Source organism: Heptranchias perlo, chromosome 22, assembly GCF_035084215.1.
Source record: "Heptranchias perlo isolate sHepPer1 chromosome 22, sHepPer1.hap1, whole genome shotgun sequence".
Lineage (NCBI taxonomy): Eukaryota > Metazoa > Chordata > Chondrichthyes > Hexanchiformes > Hexanchidae > Heptranchias > Heptranchias perlo.
The window spans coordinates 44,345,423-44,370,741 of record NC_090346.1 but is presented as its reverse complement, the minus strand read 5'-3'; the positions used below and the strand labels follow the sequence as shown (position 1 = coordinate 44,370,741).

The window sequence follows — 25,319 nt, the reverse complement described above, 5'->3', positions numbered from 1 at the left end:
CATTCATACTAAATTCTTCATGCAGTGCACTTGACTGCTAATAAGCAAACAAGCTAAAGAGTTAAAATACATATCAGTTTGTTTTATCACAATATCAGCAGTTCTGTCTAGAACAGGAACTGAATGCTGGAACCAAATGTGTCTACAGTACTGTATCACAGTAATAGGCTGGCCTGATGACAAACTAGTCAATTTCCTTTCCATTTGATTTCCCTCCTCCCCCCATTCCTAGAGGTAGCCTTTTGAATAATAAATTTTAATAGTTTGCCCACAAACAAAAACCTCAGCCAAGTACCAGTGTGAACAGCATACTACTGTGGGATGTAGAAATCTGGTCACATTTTTCTCAGTTTTTTCCCCCCCTAATGATGCTTTCTTGGTAATGCACTATGACCTTCTTGAGCTCTTGAGTAGTGCTACATACTGTCCAAAATTCTGGATCATAGAATGATTTTCAAATGTGTTTTGTGGAAATCTAGGAGAGCACAAGATAGTACCAATTTAAGGGTTGAATGCTCCTACAATAACAGCGGCCAACAGTCATTTTTACCCGTTTGTCTCCTTCCGCAGAATGCATTATAGGACAAGAAGCAAATTCACGATTCTGCTAGTAAACAAATTCAACGTTACAAGACCGATGTCTCCACAATCTAGCAGCAGTTTTTTCTGGGCACTTGGCATTTGTTGAAATATATAGTGTTAAAAATAAGATGAATTACCGCTAGCTTTTCACAGCAAATGCTTTGGAAATCACAGTACTATCTAAGCACCACTAGTTAATGCTCGCCTACATACATCATTACGGTTGATGAGGTGTTTATTTGCTTGGCAATATAAGCTAAAAGTATTGTGAAAATATCAGATCAAACTGTTACCTTGAATTTATCATGATAATTTATCTCCAATGTAAGTTTTAATTTATCAAGAGCCTTCCTCCTCAAGGCCTCTCTCTCATGGAAGAAAGTGTTCACATCTTTAGATGCCGTTCTGTTACCATCCCTTACATCAGTCATTGAGTGGGATAGTTTCTTAAAATTATTCAACGGACTCTCAAAGGTGCCCCGGCTGACAAAGTTGTTCACCTCTCCGATTGTCAATTCATCATCAGCATCAATTAGCTTAAGCTTAGATGTAGTTCTTTTCATTGTGCCATCAACATAGTCGCAATCAAAGTAGTCATCGGAATCACAGGAGGCAATAGATTGTTCATGGAGAGAGCTGCTGTCTGTATTCCAGTCTGGAGTGTAATTTGTTGAAGGATTCGATGGACAGTCGTCTTCCAGACATAGTAAGTCAACCTCCTCTGGTGGAGTATCCCGATCAGGATCTGCATCATTACTTTCTGTAACTACCTCTGTTTCACCTGTGGCTGGAGTAAATATTTCCTTCTCTACACTTTTCTCTCTCTCCAAGATATTAGCTACTTTCTTGTCACCATGTACTCCATATGCTGGTGCATTTGAATCCATCTGTAGTCTTTCTACAGCTTCAGTGCTATTGTCCAACGTTTGATTCACCCGTTTGTCTTTGTGCTGTGTGGAGATTTCTGTTGTAGTTTCTGTCAAATTTGTGTCCTGTTTTCCCACAGTTGTATTTGGCTCAGCCCCATAAGTTTTAATTATATTTGTGGTTGATAAATCCACTCCCAGTACATTTCCTGTGCCCCTGTTAGTTTGTGGACGATTTTGAATTGGATCATCTTTCACAGCTAAAGATTCTGCCTGAATCCTGTTTGGGTTTTTACAAGTTGCCTCCTTTTGGTGAGCCGTTGCTCTGTTGGAAGAATCTGGTCCTACTTTGGCGTGCATTTTCGCTGTATCGTTTTGAAAAGGCCCAACGTTTCTCTCCATGTCCAAGAAACCATTCTGCTGTTGACTTTCACTTTGAGGGAGCTCCACATAAATAGGCAGATAAGCAAACATGTCTACTTTGGGCATGTTCAAAAGAGCCGGGTGAATTATAAGCCCGTCATCAAAGGCCTCTGCCGCCATTGCGGCTTTCTGTGCCTTATTTGGACTGTTAGGCTGTTTCTTGCCATCACCGTTTGAGTCGATTTTCTTATCGGAGGACACAGAACCAGTGTTTGTGTTATTTACCCGCACAAGAGCATATTTGGGGTTTATGAGTTTCTTGGCTATGGCAGCACTTTGTTCTGCCGTAAGGACAGTCATCTGCTGAACTGGTTCGGGCTCTGCCTTTTCTGGAGCCAAGTTCAGTTCACACAGGTTAACTGCTTTAGAAAAGTGTAGCAGTTCTCTGAATTCTTTATCAAATACTTCTACAGCCTGACCAGAAAGCACGGTGATGATGTTCCGGTCAAGTCTAGACGCAGTCCAGGTAAAACTGAAAGAAACAAAAAAGTGTGTATGTATGTACAGGAAAGTAATAACTCTCGATGATACATCCTGCAAAAGTTTGATTTTTTTTTTGGTTCTCGCTGTGTAATCATTATACAAATTGAAATCATTAAATCAGGTACCATGCTTCAACACACCTACAAGGTCACATATGCTATTATATACAGTGATGCATGAAAAAGCTCAGGCTAGGCTGTTCCTTACCAACTGTTTGAGGTAGAAATTCCTCTGGTACGGTAGTGCAATATGGGCGATAACAAATCGCAGCCCGTTCTACGCTCCATTGCAGTCAACGCAAAAGAAAAATCGGGCGGAGTGTAAAACGGGCAGCCGATTCGCTATCGCCCGTTTTGCACAACTGCCCGAGACTGATTTCTACCCCTTTTGTTTTAATCTTTTGGGCATGATGTTTGCCAAGAATATTAAGCCTCAAAAGTTATTGTTGGTGATGTTGCCGGACAAGAGCTTAACAGTGAGAATGTGGAACCCGCCACCAAATGGAGTAGTGGAGGCGAATAGCACAGGTGCATTTAAGGTGAAGCTGGATAAGTACATGAGGGAGAAAGGAATAGAAGGATAGGGTGAGATGAAGGTGGGAGGAGGTTCTTGTGGAGCATAAACACTGGCAGAGACCAGTTGGGCCGAGTGGCCTGTTTCTGTTCTGTAAATTCGATGTAATTCTGTGTGTTCATACAGCATTTCTCCCCACTGCTTCCAACACAGGCCTTCATTCTAAATGGGTTAATGCCTTTGATAAAATTGACCTGAGCATTGCGGATCAGCCCCCATTATAGAAACCACCCGATTCTCATTTCCACTGAAATCAATGGAATGAAAATCGTAGGCTTCTCTAATGGACAGCTGATCAGTAAGGCCAGTTTCAGCCCCCAGGGGTGGGAATTGAAAATCTACCCTGCAATCTCTCTCGTTTTTAATTGGCTTACCTGTATGATCCAGATGCTGCTCTGTCTCCGTCGACCAATATAAACTTTTGCATCTGTCTTCCCACAATCGTTTTGGCTGAACGTGTATTGAATTCAGTCCCATTAATAGAGCAGACTCGCAGATTCTGCAGAGGCAACAAAATATCCACTTTTATATATTAGAAAAATTGTTGTCCTTTTAATGAAGAGATAAACAGGACAGATTTGATTCTATATTATAATATTTTGAGAATGATTGATTTCATTTTCCACATGTAGCAGGACTTGACTTGGCAAGGTGTACGATGCATGCTCCAAAGGTTGATTGCATATGTTGACTGGTGTTATTCACAGGTCAAAGTGCGCTCTGTTGCAATTTGACATGGCTTTGACTAACGGTACCACTATATGTTTCATTCTGACATCAAAGGTAATGAGGTATTTGTAATCTGAGGAAAGATTTGGTTTATTGTATATGGATGATACCCGGACTTCAAGGGTTAAATTACGAGGAGAGATTACACAAATTGGGGTTGTATTCTCTAGAGTTTAGAAGGTTAAGGGGTGATCTGATCGAAGTTTAAAAGATATTAAGGGGAACAGATAGGGTGGATAGAGATAAAGGGCCTGATTTTAGCAGGCCTGCGGGTTTCCTGCGGGTTGGGTTTCGGGTGTGTGGCCTCTGCGCCCGTTGAAATTAGTGGGTTGCCCACGCGATCGTAGCAGGCAACACACTAATAGGAATCAATTACCTGCTCCTCCGGGCTCCGCACTGCTGGTCTGTGCGTCGGGCGGGCTGCGCATGCGCAGTACGATCTGTCAGCGGAGGCTCTCTAGTTAAAGGGGCAGTCCTCCACTGACAGATGCTGCAACCAATGGAACAAATTACAGCATGGAGCAGCCCAGGGGGAAGGCTGCTCCCAGTTTTATGATGCCTCATCACAGTTATCATCAGATGGGGTGAGGAGGAGAGGGAGGACACAGATCTTCCCCCCGGCGGGCGGGAGGAAGCGGCCTGCCTCTGCCACCAAGAAGGCCTGGCTCGAGGTGGCAGAGGGGGTCACCTGCGCCACCAACATATCGCCCACCTGCATACAGTGCAGGAGGCGCTGCAATGACCGCAGTAGGTCAGCCACAGTGAGAACACGAAGTCTTTCCCCTACACTCCATCTGCCACAACACTGCCCCCACCCCACATCTCCTTCGGCACCGCCAACACTATTCTGTCACATTACCCTTCATACCCACTCAAACCCCATCCTCATCTTACCTCCACCTACTCACCTCGCCAGTACTCATCCTGCCACTAACACGCAACCCAATCCTCATACAATCTCATGGCTCTATCCCATACTCGCCCTCTCGTGCATCTCCCTCACGGCCAGCCTCACTCAACCTGCCACCACCTGTGCTGCAGCCACAGGGCATGCATCACATATGTGCAGTAGGCAGCGTAAGGCAAACGTGTCGTGAGCACGAAGTGGGTGCACAAGGGTGTTTGAGGGTTTGCCATGGGTGTTACCTATATTGAATTTCAGAGCAACAAACATCACACATTATATTGGCACCACCACTGCCATGTCTCCGCGAATCCTGTCTGTTGTGTCCAATAATGCCTGCTTCTGGGTATCACTATGAGGACCCACCACTGATGCCACCCATCGTGTTACTGCAGAGTAGGTGCAGGTGTATTTGCAGGGCTCTTCCGCGCAGACGACTGAGAGACATCGGCGGTGTACCCGGCTGCACCCTGGAAGGATGCGGAGGAGGTTGTGGAGGGCAGTGGTGACTTTGACAGCGACAGGTAAGCAGTTGGTGCTGGGGTCAGCCAGGAGCAGCTCGGCATGAAAGAGCCTGCAGATCTCCACGACGACATGTCGAGTGAATCTGCGCCTCCGTGTGCACTGCTGCTCGGAGAGGTTCGGGGAGCTGCGCCTCGGTCTGTGGACCCTGTGGCAAGGGTAGTGCCCTCTGCGATGCGTCTCTCTCTGCGGTAGCCCTCCCTCCTGCTGTGCAGGTGGGCGTGCAACACCGTGTTGGGGGGCTCCACGTCTCTGCGGCGGACAGCGTGGACTGCGAGGCTGCTGGGGCTGGTCATGCTGTTCGTCCTCCGAGGGTGTCCACGCAGCACCCATCTGGCACGTGTTGGTTTGAGGGATTGTGCAGGGTAGGTGGGTGGTTCCTCGGACTGGGGCTGCGGTTTCGTGTCGGTCTGTCCTCTGGCTTGGCGGGGGGTGGTGGGGGGCAGGGTTTGCCCTATGTGACGCGGTGGCCTCCTGCGTGGGTGAGGGCTCTCCCCCGTGGAGTGCACCTTGGCACCTGCCACAGGCTGCTGGCTGCAACACGCCTGGTTGGAGGGAGACTGTTTCCCCCAGTGTGTGAAACACTCTGCGATGCAGGTGAAATCCCACACTTCCTCTTTTGACAGCTGATTCAGCTCATTAACTGACCTCAACAAGCAAGGTAAGTACTCTCAAGTGGAACCCCGCTGGCTTTAATTGCCTGCGGGATTCCCACCAGCGGGGGCCACGCACACAGCCCCGCACGTCATCGGGGAATCCGGAAGTGGTCGGGATCGCGGCGCGATCCGGTCACGTGGCCGGATATCGGGATTTTCGGGGCCCCCCCGCTGGAAACCAGACGCTAAAATCGAGCCCAAACTATTTCCGTAGGTTGGGGATTCTAGGAGTAGGGGACATAGTCTAAAAATTAGAGCCAGACCTTTCAGGAGTGAGATTAGAAAACATTTCTACATACAAAGGGTTGTAGAAGTTTGGAACTCTCTTCCGCAAACGGCAATTGATGCTAGCTCAATTGCCAAATTTAAATGTGAGATAGATAGCTTTTTGGCAACCAAAGGTATTAAGGGATATGGGCCAAAGGCAGGTATATGGAGTTAGATCACAAATCAGCCATGATCTTATCAAATGGCAGAGCAGCCACGAGGGGCTGAATGGCCTACTCCTGTTCCTATATTCCTATGATTCCTGGATGCTCTGCTCTAAACCTCAATTTGGGCATAATGTAACATAGAATTGGCACATTTTACCAGAATGCCATTGGGGATTGGAGAGAGAGTTTACCGAAGTTTCTTTGGTCCGTGGTTGGTTGTTTCTCTCAGGAAAGTAGATAGATTGGGTGGACTCCATGACAGGGCAAACTGAACATAGTCTAGGGATGGGCAAATGGCCTTGTGTTTGATTTTAGTTATAATGAAGGATTATTGCCAGGTTGACCAAACTATTTCCAAATTTCAATATGTTCCTTACATTGTTAGTGGGGTGTAGCTGATACAGTTACACGTAAAACAGGCGTTTACCCAAATCACTTTGAATGGAGCTAATCAACTAAACAACAACTTGCATTTATATAGCTCCTCTAACATAGTAAAACGTCCCAGGGCGCTTCACAGGAGCGTGATCAAACAAAATTTGACACCGAGCCACATAAGGACAGGTGACCAAAAGCTTGGTCAAAGAAGTAGGTTTTAAGTAGCGTCTTAAAGGAAGAGCAGTAGAGAGGCAGAGAGGTTTAGGGAAGGAATTCTAGAGCTTAAGGCTTAGGCAGCTGAAGGCACGGCCGCCACTGGTGGAGCGATGAAAATCGGGGATGCACAAGAGGCCAGTCGCAGCACGAATTGGCGCTGATTTTTTTTATATAACCGAGGAGATTACATGGTGATTTGATAGCCATGTTTAAAATGATAAATGGATGGGACCAAGTTGATAAAAACAGACCATTTGCAGTGATTTGAGGGGTCCAGAACAAGAGGACATGAATACCAAATTAAATGTAAGAGATTTAGGACAGCGAGGAGAAACTTTTCTACATGGGGTTGTACAGCTGTGGAATGAAGTATCAGAGTTAGTGATTGAAGTAGAGACCATGGGGGTTATTTTCAGTTTGGGCGCAGGCGGAAAACTGGCAATTGCAGATCGGCCATTGAAATCAAAGTAACCGAAAATCAGGCAGGATTTATAACGGGCGGCCAGGTAGCAACTGCTGGCTTTTTCACCGCCCCCAAACTGATAATTACCCCTCACGTCAACGTTTAAGAATAGGTTCGATTTGAATGAAAAGGAAATAATTGTAAACAATTTTACAACACCAAGTTATAGTCCAGCAATTTTATTTTAAATTCACAAGCTGTCGGAGGCTTCCTCCTTCCTCAGGTGAATGTTGTGGAAATGAAATCCTCGAAATGAAATCGCATTTATAAATCACAGAACAATGCTTGGTGATTACAGACAGTCTTTTCAACTGCCCGTTGCCAAGGAAAAAGAAATAGGAAGAGAGTGGGTACATGGGACTAGAGCACATGTAGTATATAATCACAAACACGGATTGATTGGGTCAAACAGCCTGTTTCCATGAAGTAATTTCTGTCATTTGATGTAATGGTTAGAAATTACGTATACTTTTTAAAAAAGGACTGCAATGTGTGAGAAAATAATTTCACTAACGGCCACGGATTGGTTTTGATAGCAGTAGTCTATAGTGAGTGATGCACGAGCAGAACGATCACTGGCCGAGAATATAAAGCAATGACGACAGACAAATGGATGAAAATGTTTCTTATTTAAAAGTGCTAATGTAGTTCAAAGATGTAATAAAACAATAACTGACCATCAATTATAGCTTGGGCCACATTTGCAGAGTTCCTGTGAACATGCAAAAATGCATTCAGATAAATGGTGTTCATTACTTCTGTAACCCGGTCAATAATTTGCCACTGCAGCTTAAATTCAATCAGTATACAAGTAAACCAAGGTACAGTAATGTAGTGATTATGTTACTGGACTAGTAATCCAGAGGCCTGAACTAATAATCCAGAAAGCATGAATTCAAATCCCACTCTGGCAGTTTAAGAATTTGAATTCAGTTTAAAAAAAATCTGGAAATAAAAAGCTGGTATCAAGTGACCACGAAACGGTCGTAAAAACCCATCTAATGCCCTTTTTAGGGAAGGAAACCTGCCAAACTTAACCAGTCTGGGCCTATATATGACTTCAGCCCCACACCAACATGGTTCACTCTTAACTGCCCCCTGAAGTAGCCTAGCAAGGCACTCAAGTTACCACCACCTTCTCAGGGCATCCAGGGATGGGCAATAAATGATGGCCTTGCTAATGATGTCCACATCGCGAGAATGAATTTTTTAAAAACACGCATTTAATGTTCTATGGAGCAGCATTTTTAATTAATGATTTTTATACTTTCAGTACATACACAGTGTACAGTTTGGTGAGAAGTTGGGCTTTTAATATAACATAATTACAACAATCTCCAGAGTATAGAATCTGTCAGGGGTGCAGCAATTGTATTCATACATGCAAGCATGAATAGATAATTGAAGTAAATGCCAATCTTTAATTGTAAGGTTACTTATACATATTAGGTGTCAGTCATGGCTCAATGGGTGGCACGCTCACCTCTGAGTCAGAAAGTCCAGAGACTTGAGCACAAAATCTAAGCTGACATGCCAACGCAGCATCGAGGGAGTGCTGCACCGTCGGAGGTGCCGTCTTTTTGATGACACGTTAAACAGAGGCCCCAACTGCTCTGTCAGGTGGACGTAAAAGATCCCATGGCACTATTTTGAAGAAAAGCAGGGGAGTTCTCCTCGGTGCCCTGGCCAATACTTATCCCTCAATCAGCATCACTAAAAAATAGATTATCGGGTCATTATCTGTTTGTGGGACTTTGCTGTGCGCAATTTGGCTGCCACATTTCCTACATTACAACAGTGACTATACTTCAAAAGTAGTTAAGTGGCTATAAAGCGCTTTGGGACGTCCTGAGGTCATGCAAGATGTTATATAAATGCAAGTCTTTCTTTTTCTTTATTTATTACATTGCACTCACCTGTACAGTCATGGCTCCTGCTGCTGAATTAGTGTGATCGTTGCAATAATGCTATTCCCCTCACAGCGGTACCCAGAGACTTGTGCACTTGTACATAACACATAGTTGTTCCCAGATATTGTCCCCTCATTACAAAATCCTTCTTTCTTCCCCCTTCCAACTACAAGTGATTAGGAACAAAATAACATTCTGTGAAAGATACCTACACATAAAAACCCAGCTTTAGAATTATAACTTTCTAATCAGAATATAAAACTGACTGAGACGAGGATGAGATTGTGACATTACAGGATGTGAAAACTATTGATGGTTATTACTGTTTGGGTGTGATTCTGGGAATGATCAGATCAATTCAACAATCTCACATTTCCGACAAGGAGCCTTGCTTGACGGGAGCACGGGTCGGAGAATTGGCTCTGCCGTGTTGTAGCCCCATCTCCGTCCGATTGAGCGAGGGTCCCTGCTGGAAGTGCTGAAATCACCCTAATATTAAAAGTGGATTCGCTTACTTGCTGGCAGTTTTAAATGCAACACCCACGTAACATTCAAAGTAATATTATTTGCTGGTAATTACGGTGTAATTTTTGACTTCAAGTCACGATCAGGCTCCAACTGAACATTATCATGTGGTTAAGGGCCCTATGCTCTTTACAGATTGATAAGTTAGTATTGTTTACCCATCTGTAGCCACTTGTACAAGACGCGTAGAACGCCCATAAAGAATCAGCAGTCCGTGGCTGTAAAATGAGACCAGGACAAGACAAGGGGTTTGTTGTGACTAAACTTAGTGACTCTGGATTTGTTTCACTAAATTTTCAGGACTAAATTTGGGCAGACAGACTGCAGCTCTGGCCCTGACAGTGTAGTATAATAGGTAATAGTGGGATGGTCTGTAAGTGCAAGCCCCATTGGCTGAATCTTGTTATGTTGCAGGGTAAAGGTCAGATTAGCATTGGCCTGAACATTTGGTCTGCTGCATTGAACAGTAAAATAAATACAGCGCAGTAATCAACCACTTTCATAAACATAAAAGTTACACAGCTTTCTTCTTCATGCTGACGTGGCACAGTTTTGAAACATTACATACTCTTAAAGGAATGTGGCACTGAAATTACCAGAAGGAACTTTAGTGAGCACGCAATTACCTAGACAGGTGGATTTTGTACAAGATGTGGTGAATAGCCATCTTTGATGTGGTGCTCACTTTAATCCATCTCACACATACGTTCAGTTCTATTAGGCTGTATACAGCCATGAGATAATCTCAGCGTAAGCAATTAGATTTTAAAGGAAGCACAGTGCCAGTATTTGTGTGTGGCACAGTATGTGTTCGTTGAATGAAAAAAGCTACAAAATACTCAGCAGGTCAGGCAGTGTGTGGAGAAACTGAAGTTGATGTTTCAGGTCTTGGGGTTGCCAAATCTGGTTGGATGTATTCCTGGAGATTTCATCACAGGACCAGCAACTGCCTCGCCCCCACGCTCCCACCATTGGTCACCCGACACATCCTGCCTCGCGATGCTTTGCCTTCCCACGCCAATTGGTAAGCGAACAGACTCTTCGTTACCTGATTGGATGATTCTTGACGGTCAGTCAAAAACCCTTTCTCCCCTGCCCCCATCTGTAATATTTTTATAACTAATAAACAACAGTGTTCAAAGAAAATTTTTTTAAAAACCACATAATTTATTTAATGCCCCCATGATTTTTTTCGTTCTCCAGGATTGCCCACAGGAGTGTCCTGGTGATGAATTTTCAATTCCTGGAGACTGGCAATCCTAAATCTTCGATCCTGCCTCAGGACTGGACGTTATTACAATTAACAACACTCACACATTAAATGGCAGACATGATAGAACCATAGAAAAGATACAGCACAGAAGGGGGCCATTCGGCCCATCATGTCCGCGCCGGCTCGAAGAACAACCAGGTGCCCATTCTAATCCCACCTTCCAGCACCCGGTCTGTAGCCCCGCAGCTTACAGCACTTTAGGTGCAGGTCCAGTTACTTTTTAAAAAAGAGTTGAGGGTCCCTGCCTCTACCACCAATTCGGGCAGCGAATTCCATACACCCACCAACCTCTGGGTAAAAACGTTTTTCCTCATGTCCCCTCTAATCCTTCCGCCAATCAGCTTAAATCTACGTCCTCTAGTTCTTGAACTCTCTGCTAGGGGAAACAGGTACTTCCTGTCTACTCTATCTGGGCCCCTCATAATTTTGTACACCTCAATCAAGTCACTCCTCAGCCTCCTCTGCTTCAAGGAAAACAACCCCAGCCTATCCAATCTCTCCTCATAGCTGCAATTTTCAAGCCCTGGCAACATTCTTGTAAATCTTCTCTGCACTCTCCAGAGCAATTACATCCTTCCTGTAATGTGGTGACCAGAACTGCGCACAATACTCCAGCTGTGGCCTTACCAGCATTTTATACAGTTCCATCATTACATCCCTGCTTTTGTATTCTATACCTCAGCTAATAACGGAGAGCATTCCATATGCCTTCTTCACAACCTTATCTACCTGTACTGCCACCTTCAGGGACCTGTGCACATGCACTCTAAGGTCTCTCACTTCCTCTACCCCTCAATATATTCCCGTTTACTGCGTATTCCCTTTTACTGTTTGCCCTCCCGAAGTGCATTACCTCACACTTCTCTGGGTTGAACTCCATTTGCCACTTTTCCGCCCACTCCACCAACCCATTGATATCTTCTTGGAGCCTCCAGCTATCCTCTTCACTATCAACTACACGGCCAATTTTTGTGTCGTCTGCAAATTTGCCAATCATGCCCCCTACATTCAAGTCCAAATCATTAATATATACCACAAACAGCAAGGGACCCAACACTGAGCCCTGTGGCACACCACTGGAAACGGATTTCCATTCGCAAAGACATCCATCGACTTTTACCCTTTGTTTCCTGTTACTGAGCCAATTTTGGATCCAGTTCGCCACATTTCCCTGTATCCCATGGGCTTTTACCTTTCTGACCAGTCTGCCATGTGGGACCTTGTCAAATGCCTTACTAAAATCCATGTAGACAACATCCACTGCATTACCCTCATCAATCCTCCTTGTCACTTCCTCAAAGAATTCAATCAGATTTGTAAGGCATGACCTTCCCTGAACAAATCCATGCTGACTATCCCTGATTAAACCATGCCTTTCCAAGTGACAGTTTATCCTATCTCTCAGTATTGATTCTAATAGTTTGCCCACCACTGAGGTAAGACTGACCGGCCTACAATTGTTCGGCCTTTCCCTCGTACCCTTTTTAAACAATGGTATTACGTTTGCAGTCTTCCAGTCCTCCGGTACCTCCCCTGTATCTAGCGAGGATTGGAAAATGATCCTCAGAGCATCCACTATTTCCTCCCTGGCTTCCTTCAATAGCCTAGGAAACAATCCATCCGGCCCTGGTGACTTATCAACTTTCAAGGATTCCAGTCCCTCTAGTACTTCCTCTCTCGTTATGTTTACCTTATCCAATATTTCACACCTCTCCTCTACAACTACTACATCCAGATCATCCTTTTCCTTTGTGAATACGGAGACAAAATATTCATTTAAAACCCTATCCACATCCTCTGCTTCTACACGCAAGTTACCCTTATCATCCCCGATAGGTCCCACCTTTTCCTTAGCTATCCTCTTGTTCTTAATGTACTGATAAAACATGAATGATATTGGTGGGAGACAAAAAGAGGCATAATGAGAGAATTAAAAGTGATACAGGAGACAGAGAGTGTGTGAATAGCTAAAGGGGGAAATCGGCAGAAAGGAAAGTATGAGAAACCTGCAAACCAGTGGCCCGGGAAACACGTGGAATACACAGATTCCACGTGTTTTAAGACGCAGATGTGCACGTTGCACCAGAGCAGTAAAACTCAGAATTTATCATCAACTTCTATGAAAACATCTAGTTAGTGTTTCAATTTATTTTAGTTTGCGTAAGCTGAATGAATCCATAAATTCACGTGATTTAAGACTCCACTTGTGCCCATAAATGATGACTCATCTTTATGATTTCCTTAGAAAAGGTAAACAGGACATAGAAGAACAGTGCCAGATCAGATTGATCAGTACACAATTCTCTGTGCCAACTGGCAGAACAATCATCTGATGATTTACTGTTTGGAATTAAAATACTGGGGTCCAATACTTTAGTAATTAGTAAATCACTAATTCAGACTACATAGTTGAAATAGAAAGTTCACAAAGGTATTTGGTTGAAAGGTAGTGGGAAATGACAACGACATTGTAGCTTATGAGAAAACTCACGAGAATTACATAGAATTTACAGCACAGAAACAAGCCATACAGCCCAACTGGTCTAAGCCGGTGTTTATGCTCCACACGAGCTTCCTGCCACTCTAATTCATCTCACCCTATCAGCATATCCTTCTATTCCTTTCTATCTAGCTTCCCCTTAAATGCATCTATGTTATTCACCTCAACTACTCCTTGTAGTAGCAAGTTCCACATTCTAACCACTCTCTGGGTTAAGAAGATTCTCCTGAATTCCTTATTGGATTTCTCAGATTTATTCATTTATTGATAAGAAGCATGACATGATGCCATCAGAAATGTTCGGAATCACAAACTATCACCTCTATGGTCAGCATGTGCTTCTGTTCAAAATGGGTAATGCCATTTTATTTTGAAGTAGCCTACTAGTTTATCTGAAGTGATACTGGTAGCAATTTGAGTTATCCTTTGTCATTCATTGTATTTGTAATGGATTTATTCTCCGGAATGGGCACATGGTGTGAGCAATACAATACATGTGGAGATCATGGAAGTACAGTCACTGATGATTTACACACATTCATGTATTATTATTCATATTAGTGAACATTCTCCTTGTGTTTCCCATAGTCAGCTCTCCCTTGATACATTGGGCCTTTTCCAGTGCTTTCCTACTGGAAAGTGCATGCATGTGGGACAGGATTTAGCTCTATTCTCAATGTACTGTCAGGAACATAGGAATTGCTAGATGATAAAAGACCAAGGTCCATCTAGTTCACTTTCTACCATCCTGGTAGTCACATGATATAATGCTAATGGAGTTGTTGACTAATCATAGCAATCAATCTCTAACAATGAGTCTACAACAGACCCAGACATGAGGCGAGGAAAACCCTGCAGTGGTGGAGAGCTTTGGGAACCATAGGTCTAAAGTCACCGGTTCCTTCCAAGCATGTTACACTTACCACAGGTCATGTTTCAAATTACTCATGTACTATATCCCAAAATGTTCTTTTCTGAAAGAAATCTATCTAATTTGCATTTGAATGAATCGATACTAACCGCTTCTACCGTCTCCCTAGGCAGTCTGTTCCATAGACTGGCCACTCGCACACTGAAATATTGTTTCCGCAGATTAGTTTTGAATTTTGAACAATGACTAGCTGGGTGAGATTTTGGTTGGCAAACCTCATTCCCAGCATGATTCAGTTATTAGGAGAGGAGGGAGGAAATTAGAAAAGAAAACAAACAAACTGGTTCAAATCACAGGTGCCTATTCAAACTTTTTCTCCATGACACAGAATCCATGTCAAATGGCAAGTTGATACCACCTGATACTTGCTCTTCAAACATAAGCTGCTATGTGAACCTTAGACTGTAGACAGTGTATATTAATGTAAGTGACCTGAATTCAATCTAATCCATTAGACATAATAGAATTGTATTGTGAAGGAAAGTACTTTGAAAGATTATAAACATATTCAAATCAACTTATTTTGTCCATTTTTAAAAAAAATTTGAGTATTGAATAAAGAAAATAAGCCAGTCTAGTTTATCATGTGAATGCAGCATAAGAAATATGATCATCCAGATGCTATCCAGAGTATAACCGGTTTTCTCCCATTTTGATGTCAACGTCAGATTTTTGGGATGCATTGCGGTCATGACTTGAGATGCCATTTAATTTATTTGGCCAGCACGAGGATGAAAACAAGAGTGTGTGTGTGTGTGTGTGTGTGTGTTTGTTTGTTAAGTCTGAAGGTTGAACAGATGTTACTGACCATTCACGCAAGTTGAGACTTGGGGCCATTTTGTGCTACTCAGAGACCTTGTGATGTCATGGCGAGGAAGCGAGAGTCGGACAGTCCTCGACCTCCGTAGAAAATATTAGCAAAGAAAGATTGGGAATCATTGGCAGAAAGTGAGGGGAGAAAAGCCAAGAATCAGCTGGAGAAAGAGAAAGAATTTGTTGGGGGGGGGGGGTGGGTGGTGAAGAGAAGAGAGAAAATGAAGGACAGTTTGGATCTTGTGCCAAAAGAACATTTAGCGTGATATTGTTCTTATGAAAAAGTGTGTTTCTTCTTGAAGGGGGAAAAGGAAAATGAAGAGCCTTGGTCAGACCCCGTCGTGGTGTACTGCGTTCAGTTTTGGGCACCAAACCTCAGGAAAGATATATCAGCCTTGAATGGGGTACAGCGTAGATCGACCAGATGATACCGGGCTTAAAGGGTTAAATTGTGAGGCCAGGTTGCATAACTTTGGTTTGTATTCCCCTGAGTTTAGAAGGTTGAGGGGGAATTTAACCAAGGTCTTCAAAAGATCCAGTAGAGTAGATGCAGAGAAGCTATTTCTTCTGATGGGGGAATCCAGAACAAGAGGGCACAATCTTAAAATTAAAGCTAGGCATTTAGAAGTGAAATCACGAAGAGATTTTGAGATCATTATTTAAGAGGGGTGCTATCTTCATGAAGCAAATACACCTCCAAATTACATGATAGGGTTAGGTGTAGTAGAGTGGGAGGAGGCTCATGTGGAGCATAAACACCGGTACAGACCCGTTGGGCTGAATGGCCTTTTTTTGTGCTGTATGTTCTGTGTAATTCTATGTAATAACAAAGATACTTGATGCAATGACAAGTACCTGCCTCAATCAGGGGACGGGTGGACAGTCTGCGAAATTCTCTTTTTTTCCCCAATTACTGACGTGAAACAAACCGAGTTAAAAGCACACTGAGATCAATAGATTTTTTGTTAGCTAAGAGAATCGGGATATGGAGCAAAAGTGGGTAAATGGAGTTGAGATACAGCCATGATCTAATTGAATGGCGGAACAGACTCGAGGGGCTGAATGGCCAACTCCTGTTCCTATATTCCAATATTTCCCTCAACTAAATTGTACACAAGTGACAGTATGATGAATTTTTGACTCAACTTGGCATGACGTGTTTATGTTATTAAATAGAATGTACAGCACATGAGCCTCCTCCCACCCTGTCTCATCTAACCCTATCATTTTACTTGGTGTATTTGCTTCATGAAGATAGTGCCCACTGATCTCAATGTCTCTTAAAATGACAAAAGACGTGGAAATTAATCTGGATTCTGTTCCGATCCAGTTCCCCCATGTATCAGCTGTTGACACTGAAAGAATAGTCAAAACACAGTTCATTCTTTGGAAGAGGAGGGGTTGAGGGTGTGTGAAATTCTTTATTTTTCAATTACTAAAGTGAACCACATAACAAGTTACAAAGCAGACGGGAAACTCTAGAGGGTGACAAGTCAAAGCCTGTGTTGCTGGAGGCCAGGGTGGGACAGCAGATGTCATCCGCCTACATACTTGCAAAATAGGTGGGGTCATTCTCAATGCTGAAAGGGCTGCACTTTTCAGAAAGCTGAGTGTCAGTTAAAGTTTAAAGCCAAAGAAGAAAGACTTGTAATGGAATTGCTTTAAGCTGATTGTTATAGTTACCCATATGATGACAACATCAGAAAGGTTGCAATGTGCAATCAAGGGGTCAAAAATGGCATCATAAACTGTGACAGTGCAAAGCTGTCCTGAAGCACAATTCTACATAGTGTTATTTAAAGCAGAACTGCCTATGTAGAATTGTACAGCACAGGAGGCCATTCGGCCCATCGTGCCTGTGCCGGCTCTTTGAAAGAGCTATCCAGTTAGCTCCACTCCCCTGCTCTTTCTCCATAGCCCTGTAAATTGTTCCTTTTCAAGTATTTATCCACTTCCATTTTTAAAGTTACTATTGATGGGTGTGGTATCTTTGTCATAAGAAATAGGAGGAGGAGTTGGCCATACAGCCCCTCGAGCCTGCTCCGCCATTCAATAAGATAATGGCTGATCTTCTACCTCAACTCCACTTTCCTACCCCATCTCCATATCCCTTGCTTCCTTTCGTGTCCAACAGTCTATCGATCTCAATCTTGAATATACTCAAAACTGAGCATCCACAGCCCTCTTGGGGGAGAGAATTCCAAAGATTCTGAGTGAAGAAATTTTTCTTTTCAAAATGGCCAACCCTTTATCTTGAGACGATGACCTCTAGTTCTAGACTCTCCTGCCAGGGGAAACAGCCTCTCAGCATCTACCCTGTCAAGCCCCCTTAAGAATTTTATACATTTCAATGAGATCACCCCTTATTCTTCTAAATGCCAGAGAATAAAGGCCCATTTTACTGAATCTCCTCTCATAGGAGAACCCTCTCATCCTAGGAATCAATCTAGTGAACCTTCGTTGCACCCCATCTAAGGCAATCCTTCCTTAGGTAAGGAGACCAAAACTGTACACAGTACTCCAGGTGTGGTCTCACCAGAGCCCTATATAATTGCAGCAAGATCTCCTTACTCTTATACTCCAAACCCCTTGCAATAAAGGCTAACATACCATTTGCCTTCCTAATTGTTTGCTGTACCTGCATGTTAACTTACTGTGATTCGTGTACAAGGACACCCAAATCCCCCTGAATACCAACATTTCTTAGTCTCACCTTTTAAAAAATATTCTGTTTTTCTATTCTTTCAAACAAAGTGGATAATTTCACATTTCCCTACATTATACTCCATCTTCCACCTTCTTGCCCACTCACTTAACCTGTCCTCCTCACAGCATACGTTCCCATCTAGCTTTGTACCGTCAGCAAACTTGGATACATTACACTCAGTCCTCTCATCTAAGTCATTGATATATATTGTAAACAGCTGAGGCCCAAGCACTGATCCTTGCGGCACCCCACTAGTTACAACCTGCCAACCTGAAAATGACCCGTTTATTCCCACTCTTCTGTCCGTTAACCAATCCTCAATCCATGCCAATATATTACCCCCAATCCCATGAGCCCCAATCTTGTGCAACAACCTCTTATATGGCACCTTATTGAATGCCTTTTGAAAATCCAAATATACTACATCCATAATTCCCCCTATCTATCCTGCTAGTTACATCCTCGAAAAACTCGAATAGATTTGTCAAACACAATTTCCCTTTAATAAAACAGTGTTGACTCTGCCTAATCATATTATGATTTTCTAAGTGCCCTATTAGTACGTGCTTAATAACAGATTCTAGCATTTTCCCCACTAATGATGTCAGGCTAACTGGCCTATAGTTTTCTTGCTCCCTCCTTTCTTGAATAGCAGGGTTACATCTGCTACCTTCCAATCCATGGGGACTGTTCTAGAATCTAGATCAAAACCAATGCATCCACTATCTCTGCAGCCACCTTTTTTAAAATCCTAGCTTGTAGGCCATCTGGTCCAGGGGATTTGCCGGCTTTTAGCCCCATTAATTTCTCAAGTACTTTCTCTTTACTAATCTTAATTCCTTTAAGTTCCTTATTCTCATTACACCCTTGGTTCCCCACTATTTCTGGTATGATGGTATCTTCTACTGAAGATAAATACAAAATATTTGTTCAATGCCTCTGCCATTTCCTTATTCTCCATTATAGTATATATTCTCCCGTCTCTGCCTCTAAGGGACCCAAGTTACTTTATTTAATCTCTTCCTTTTTACATACTTGTAGAAGCTCTTACAATCTATTTTTATATATTTTTTTAAGTTTACTCTCATTCAATTTTCTCCCTCTATCAATTTCTTGGTCATCCTTTGCTGATTTCTCAAATCCTCCAATCCCCAGGCTTACTATTCTTTTTGGCAACATTGTAAACATCTTCTTTTAATCTAATACTATCCTTAACTTCTTTGGTTAGCCACAGTTAGATCACTTTTCCTTTGGAGTTTTTATTCCTCAAGGGAATGTATATTCATTGAGAATTATGAATTATTTCTTTAAATGTTCACCATTGCTTATCTACGGTCATATCTTTTACTCTAATTTCTCAATCTACCTCGGCCAACTCACCCCTCATACATAATTAGCTTTAAGTTAAAGCCCTAGTTTCAGACTTAACTGCATCGCTCTCAAACTCAATATGAAATTCTATTATATTATGATCACTTCCCCCAGAGAATCCTTAACTATAAGATTACTAATTAACCCTGTCTCATTACACATTAGATCCAAAATAGCCTGTTCCCTGGTTGGTTCCTCGATTATTATTCTAAATAACTGTCTTGAATACATTCTATGAACTCCGCCTCCAAACTACTTTTGTCAATTTGGTTTGCCCAGTTTATAAGATCATCAAAGTCCTCCATAATTATTGCATAGCCCTTGTTACATGCTGCACTAATTTCCTGATTTATACTCTGTCCAACACTATAATTACTTTTAGAGGGGACCTATAAAGTACTCCCACCTGGGTTTTCTGTTCCTTGTTATTTCTTAGCTCTGCCCTGACTGATTCTACATCCTGATTTTCTGAGCTAAGATCCTGTCTCACTACTCCCTTTATCTCATCCTTTATCATCAGGGCTAAACCACTGCCCCCTACCTCCTTTTCCATTTTGCCGATCTTTTCTAAAAGTCTAGTACCCTGGAATATTTAGTTCCCAACCTTGGTCACTTTGCAACCATGTCTCAGTAATGGCTACTCGATCAAACCCATTTCTCTCTTTGTGCCATTAATTCATCTATCTCGTTACGAATGCTTCGTGCATTCAAATATCGCGCCTTTAATTTTAACTTTTTACTATTTTTCCCTGATGTGACCTTAGTCACTAATGCCCTATTACCTTTGTTAAACTCTCTGTCCCTTACTGACACACTAGTTGTTTTTACCCAAATAGCTACTCTGCTCTACTGCCTTGACTTTTCTCTTTAGACTTATAAATTTACCCTTACCTCACCAGCTGGTTAATGCTTATAGTGGGTATTTAATATCGAAGTAATCCTACTTTTGGCAAAATTACCACAACCTTCCTTCTTCCATGGTGAACTGGACCCAATTCTAGGGGTTGGGGTCGTTTTACCTGCTCGTGGGCATATTGGATTACCTGAACACAGCATATGCAGGAAATTTGGATGGAAGAGTGCATGCTCAGTAGGGAGACTGCCAATTTTTTGTCCCTTTAAGTTCGCTGATTACATATCAGGCAGACTCCCTTACTGTCTTGCGCTCCTCTCCACTCAATTTTCCTGTATTCACGGTGCCCAGGCGATCCAATATGCTTAGGTGCAGGGCTGGGAAAATCTACCCTGATTGGTGTACAACGATTAAACCATTAATTTAAAGGGGTATATACAGTCCTGTCATCTGAGGACCCCAAGAACATCTGAATGGTGACATCCCGATTAAGGTCTATGGATAAAATGAGTAACATGGGAGTGCAAGTAGTTACTGTTCAGTTTCATGTCAAATGGATGTCCAATTCCCTCTATTGTAGCAGAGATTCATACTGCAATGGTAGTCTACTTTCATCGAATGTTCAGAGAAGTAGAATACTCCCAGATCTCTGCGTTCCTCCAATTCTGGCACATCCCTGATTTCCCTCGGTGGCTGTACCTTCAGCAGTCTTGGCCTTAAACTATGGAATTTCTTCCCTAAACTTCTCCACTTCTCTACCTCTCTCTCCTCAAAACCTACCTCTTTGACCAAGCTTTTGGTCCCCCGTCCTATTATCTCCTTATGTGGCTCGGTATCAAAATTTGTCTGATAACCCCCCTCTAAAGCATCTTGGGATGTTTTACTATGTTAATGACACTGTATAAATGCAAGTTGTTTTTGAACTGTGTACATAGTACTAGCAGGATTTTTATTAACAACAGTGATTATATGTAAAGGTTTGTTTATTTCTGCTGATTTCTCTCTCGACATCAATTCTAAACATAAAAACAAGTGGTTAAAATTTGCATTCAGTTTCCTAAACCTGCTTAAAAATACAAAATTACAAACATGGCAAACTGTGTAAAATTTTAAAAATCCATGATTTTTGCAATTTAACTTTTTTATATTTGTTACCACACACCTGACAGATTTTTTTTTATTCGTTCATGGGATGCGGGCGTCGCTGGCGAGGCCGGCGTTTATTGCCCATCCCTAGTTGCCCTTGAGAAGGTGGTGGTGAGCCGCCTTCTTGAACCGCTGCAGTCCGTATGGTGACAGTTCTCCCACAGTGCTGTTAGGAAGGGAGTTCCAGGATTTTGACCCAGCGATGATGAAGGAACAGCGATATATTTCCAAGTCGGGATGGTGTGTGACTTGGAGGGGAACGTGCAGGTGGTGTTGTTCCCATGTGCCTGCTGCTCTTGTCCTTCTAGGTGGTAGAGGTCGCGGGTTTGGGAGGTGCTGTCGAAGAAGCCTTGGCGAGTTGCTGCAGTGCATCCTGTGGATGGTACACACTGCAGCCACTGTGCGCCGGTGGTGAAGGGAGTGAATGTTTAGGGTGGTGGATGGGGTGCCAATCAAGCGGGCTGCTTTATCTTGGATGGTGTCGAGCTTCTTGAGTGTTGTTGGAGCTGCACTCATCCAAGCAAGTGGATTATACTTGCCTTGAGGCGTTATAGTGTGGCTTTCTTCATGCTGCACCATCTGATGGGCGAGAAGTGCTACCATATAACCGTATTTAAAATAAATTGCATTGCAGCTAAGACACGAGAGAGTTATTCAAAGCTGATACTCTGAGCAACGCTGAGAAGTCCAAATTCCACTGTTGGGTCTCTGAAAAATTACAAGTGCCATCACCAATAATTTCTTGTCAGGGGAACATATACACACTGTATTAACCAGTCTACAAACTTAATCTGAATCTTGTATTCTGTCAAAGCACACCATATAGTGCAAACTTTTTTTTTGTAATTTTTCTAAAATTCAGAGTTAATTCTGCTGACTTAGCACAGCAACAACAAAGATCTTATCTTCTGGCTGTGATGCTTGCAAATATCACACATGCACACACAGTGCTGTTGTAATTGTACACTTGAACAGGCCTCATCAGGCAGGCACTGATCTTTATTTTCAATAGGGCATCAAGGCTAATTGGAATATTTGAATAATATAGAAGATTACTTGCAAATGGCAACTGGAAACAGGTTGTTCAACCTAACCAGTCCATGTCTGTGTTAATCCTCCACATGAGCAGGAGTCCTAATCCCATGTGCCTGCCCTGTTCCCATATCCCTTTATTCCCCTTTCATCCAACCACCTATCTAATCTATTCTTAAATATTGACATGGTCTCTGCTTCAATCATTAACTCTGTCTGTGCTTTCCACAACCTCACGACCTTCAGTGTATAAAAAAGTTTCTCCTGTCCTAAATCTCTTGCATTTAATCTTATAATTATGTCCCCTTGTTCTAAAATCACCAGAAATAGCTGATTTCTATTTACCCATGTCCCATCACATCATAATTTGAAACACCTGTCAAATCACCCTGTAATCTCCTCTGTTCTAATAACAGCCCCAATGGGAAACCAAGAGCTGTTGTAATGGAATCACAAGGTAAGAGAATACTTTGATTACCTGAGGGGCTCCTATTTCTGAACACAAAAGTGGCTTAATCATTCACAGTGCTGTTTTAGAATAAGTCACTTTGGGTTAATTTTGCTTTTGTTGTTGACAGTTCATTATTTTGAAGTTGTTCAAAAAAAATGCTCAAAATTTTAGATTTTGTTTTAAATCTAAATATCCTCAGCCAGAATTAATGTTGCCAATCAGTCCACATCTTAGATGAGATATCTACCATTAACAGTATTCAATGGATGATGACAGCTAGAGTTTCCACATGCTTTATTTACTAATCCATACTCTTACTTCGTATTATACTTCTTAACATTAAACCTTTTTCCCTCCTTTCTTTTGTGTGGTGACCACACCTTTAACTTTAGATTGGTTATACCTGCAAGGAGTTCTATACTCCCTGAGCCAGCCTTTTGTTTAATGTTTTATCTCTCACACTTCCAGATGATCCTGGAGCTGTACAGTGGTTCTGGAACCTCAACTCTCTCTCTAACTATCTGCTCATCAACTTAATGTAGAAACCAGACTATCGCGGAACAGATTAAATATCAACAACTTGCATTTACACAGCGCCTTTAACGTAGTAAAACGTCTCAAGGCGCTTTACAGCAGCGTAAATCAACAAAACAAAATTTGATACCGAGCCACATAAGGAGATATTAGGACAGGTGAACAAAAGCTTGGTCAAAGAGGTCGGTTTCTTTAATCAATGCTTTTATGCCATCAAAAGAAAGTGATGGACAGGAAATAATCAATTAAATTCACACAGGGAATGACATCGTTAGTAACAACAAAAATGGATTATTTTGGATTCTGTAGTACAATCCTCCATCGTAAAACTGGTTAAATCACTTTGTCCTGCTTTAGTCTAATGTACTTTCCAAACGAAACATCAAAACGCATCCACATCCAAGAAACGGATCGCGCAGTGACAAAACAAACTGCGATGAAATGGAAATTTGGTATGAATAAAGATAGAAACCCATTAGTGAATGTAAGGCATGATGTGGAGATGCCGGTGATGGACTGGGGTTGACAATTGTAAACAATTTTACAACACCAAGTTATAGTCCAACGATTTTTATTTGAAATCTACAAGCTTTCGGAGGCTTCCTCCTTCCTCAGGTAATTGTAAGGCACCAATCTAAGCTTGGAGTTCAGATGGTGAGTGTAAAGTGGTTTGGGATGTGAGATGAAAGCATCTGCTTAATAATTCACACTGACATGGATTTGTTATCCACAGTGCTATAGGCTCCCATAAAAGTCAGCAGCGGGTACCGGCAAAGGATTTTAAGCAAGGGATTGCTATATTTGAAATACTTTTGCAATAACTTTCAGCATCTGGTGCACTCCCATGACGCTAATTCTCAGTACCCTGTACTCGTGATAGAATACAGTAAATTGTCACATAATACCCTAATCCTTAAAACAGATTCTGCAAGACATCTAAAGGCAATTGACCTTTGAAATAAGTCAAAAATCACAGAGGTTGCAATACTAAAATGCTTTCACTTGTGCAAAAAGCCATTATTAAAAGACCTTTACATTTTTCTTAATGTTTCGTCATATCAGAATAATATTCAAAATTCAGTGCAAAGGCATGCTTTCATGCGGTAAACATGGCATCATGTTTATAATGACATAATTCCCAAACAAAGCATAATAGAAAAATAGCACTGTTTTATCTTTAAACTGGCAACTGCGAGTCACCCATGACATCAACGCTGGTCTGTCCGTCTGTCTGTCTGTCCACTTACTTTCAGCATCCCCCTGTGCATTCCTGAACTCTCGCACATCTTCAAGAAATACTTGATGTTCGCCTCATCATGGATGATGTAGACGGGAACCTTCCTCTTGAAGCTGGCATCCAGCAGGTCTTTGAAGATATCGATGTCTGTAAATAAGTCCATTACAACAGCGATTACCTGTGGACAGTAATAAAGCAGATGTAGTCACGCACTCAAATACCCCATAATAGTCATTTAATCAACAGGTCAGATTCTGTTGCTGATACTATGCTGTCTGTCGTTGATGCTCATTTCAATGTCTGTAATGGAGTTCCATTTAGGTAGGGTAGGCGTAGAGAAGATGTTTCCACTTGTGGGGGAGCCCAAAACTAGGGGTCGTAAATATAAGGCAGTCACCAATAAATCCAGTAGGGAATTCAGGAGAAACTTTTTTACTCAGAGTGGTTAGAATGTGGAACCTGCTACCACATGGAGCGGTTGAGGTGAATAGCAGATACATTTAAGGGGAAGCTAGATAAGTACCTGAGGGAGAAAGGAATAGAAGGATTTGCCGATAGGGTTAGATGAAGAGGGGTGGGAGGAGGCTCGCCTGGCACATAAACAACGGCATAGACCATTTGGGCTGAATGGCCTGTTTCTGTGCTGTAAATTCCATGTTAACTGTATTTAGCACTAGTAATAAAAGAAACCTCAAAATCCTTTGGCAATCTTGATAAAGAAAGAAGACACTTGTATTTATATAGCTCCTTTCATGGCCTCATGGTATCCCAAAGCACTTTACAGCCAATTAAGTACTTTTGAAGTAT

At 42.3% G+C, this 25,319-nt stretch overlaps 2 protein-coding genes across 2 annotated transcripts in view; one reads left to right on the top strand and one right to left on the bottom strand.

Annotated features, from left to right (window-relative positions):
* Positions 1–25,319, top strand: part of slc5a10 (solute carrier family 5 member 10) — a 92,968-nt gene that overhangs the window by 41,230 nt on the left and 26,419 nt on the right. The window lies entirely within an intron of this gene.
* The window catches only part of LOC137340723 (protein FAM83G-like), a 37,759-nt gene that overhangs the window by 9,074 nt on the left and 3,366 nt on the right, over positions 1–25,319 (bottom strand). Inside the window, exons 2-4 of the mRNA XM_068003433.1 lie at positions 24,523–24,690; positions 3,302–3,426; positions 876–2,343 (exon numbers count right to left, since the gene is read on the bottom strand). Coding sequence (XP_067859534.1) covers positions 876–2,343; positions 3,302–3,426; positions 24,523–24,690 — 1,761 coding nt within the window. The remainder of the gene's footprint in view (positions 1–875; positions 2,344–3,301; positions 3,427–24,522; positions 24,691–25,319) is intronic.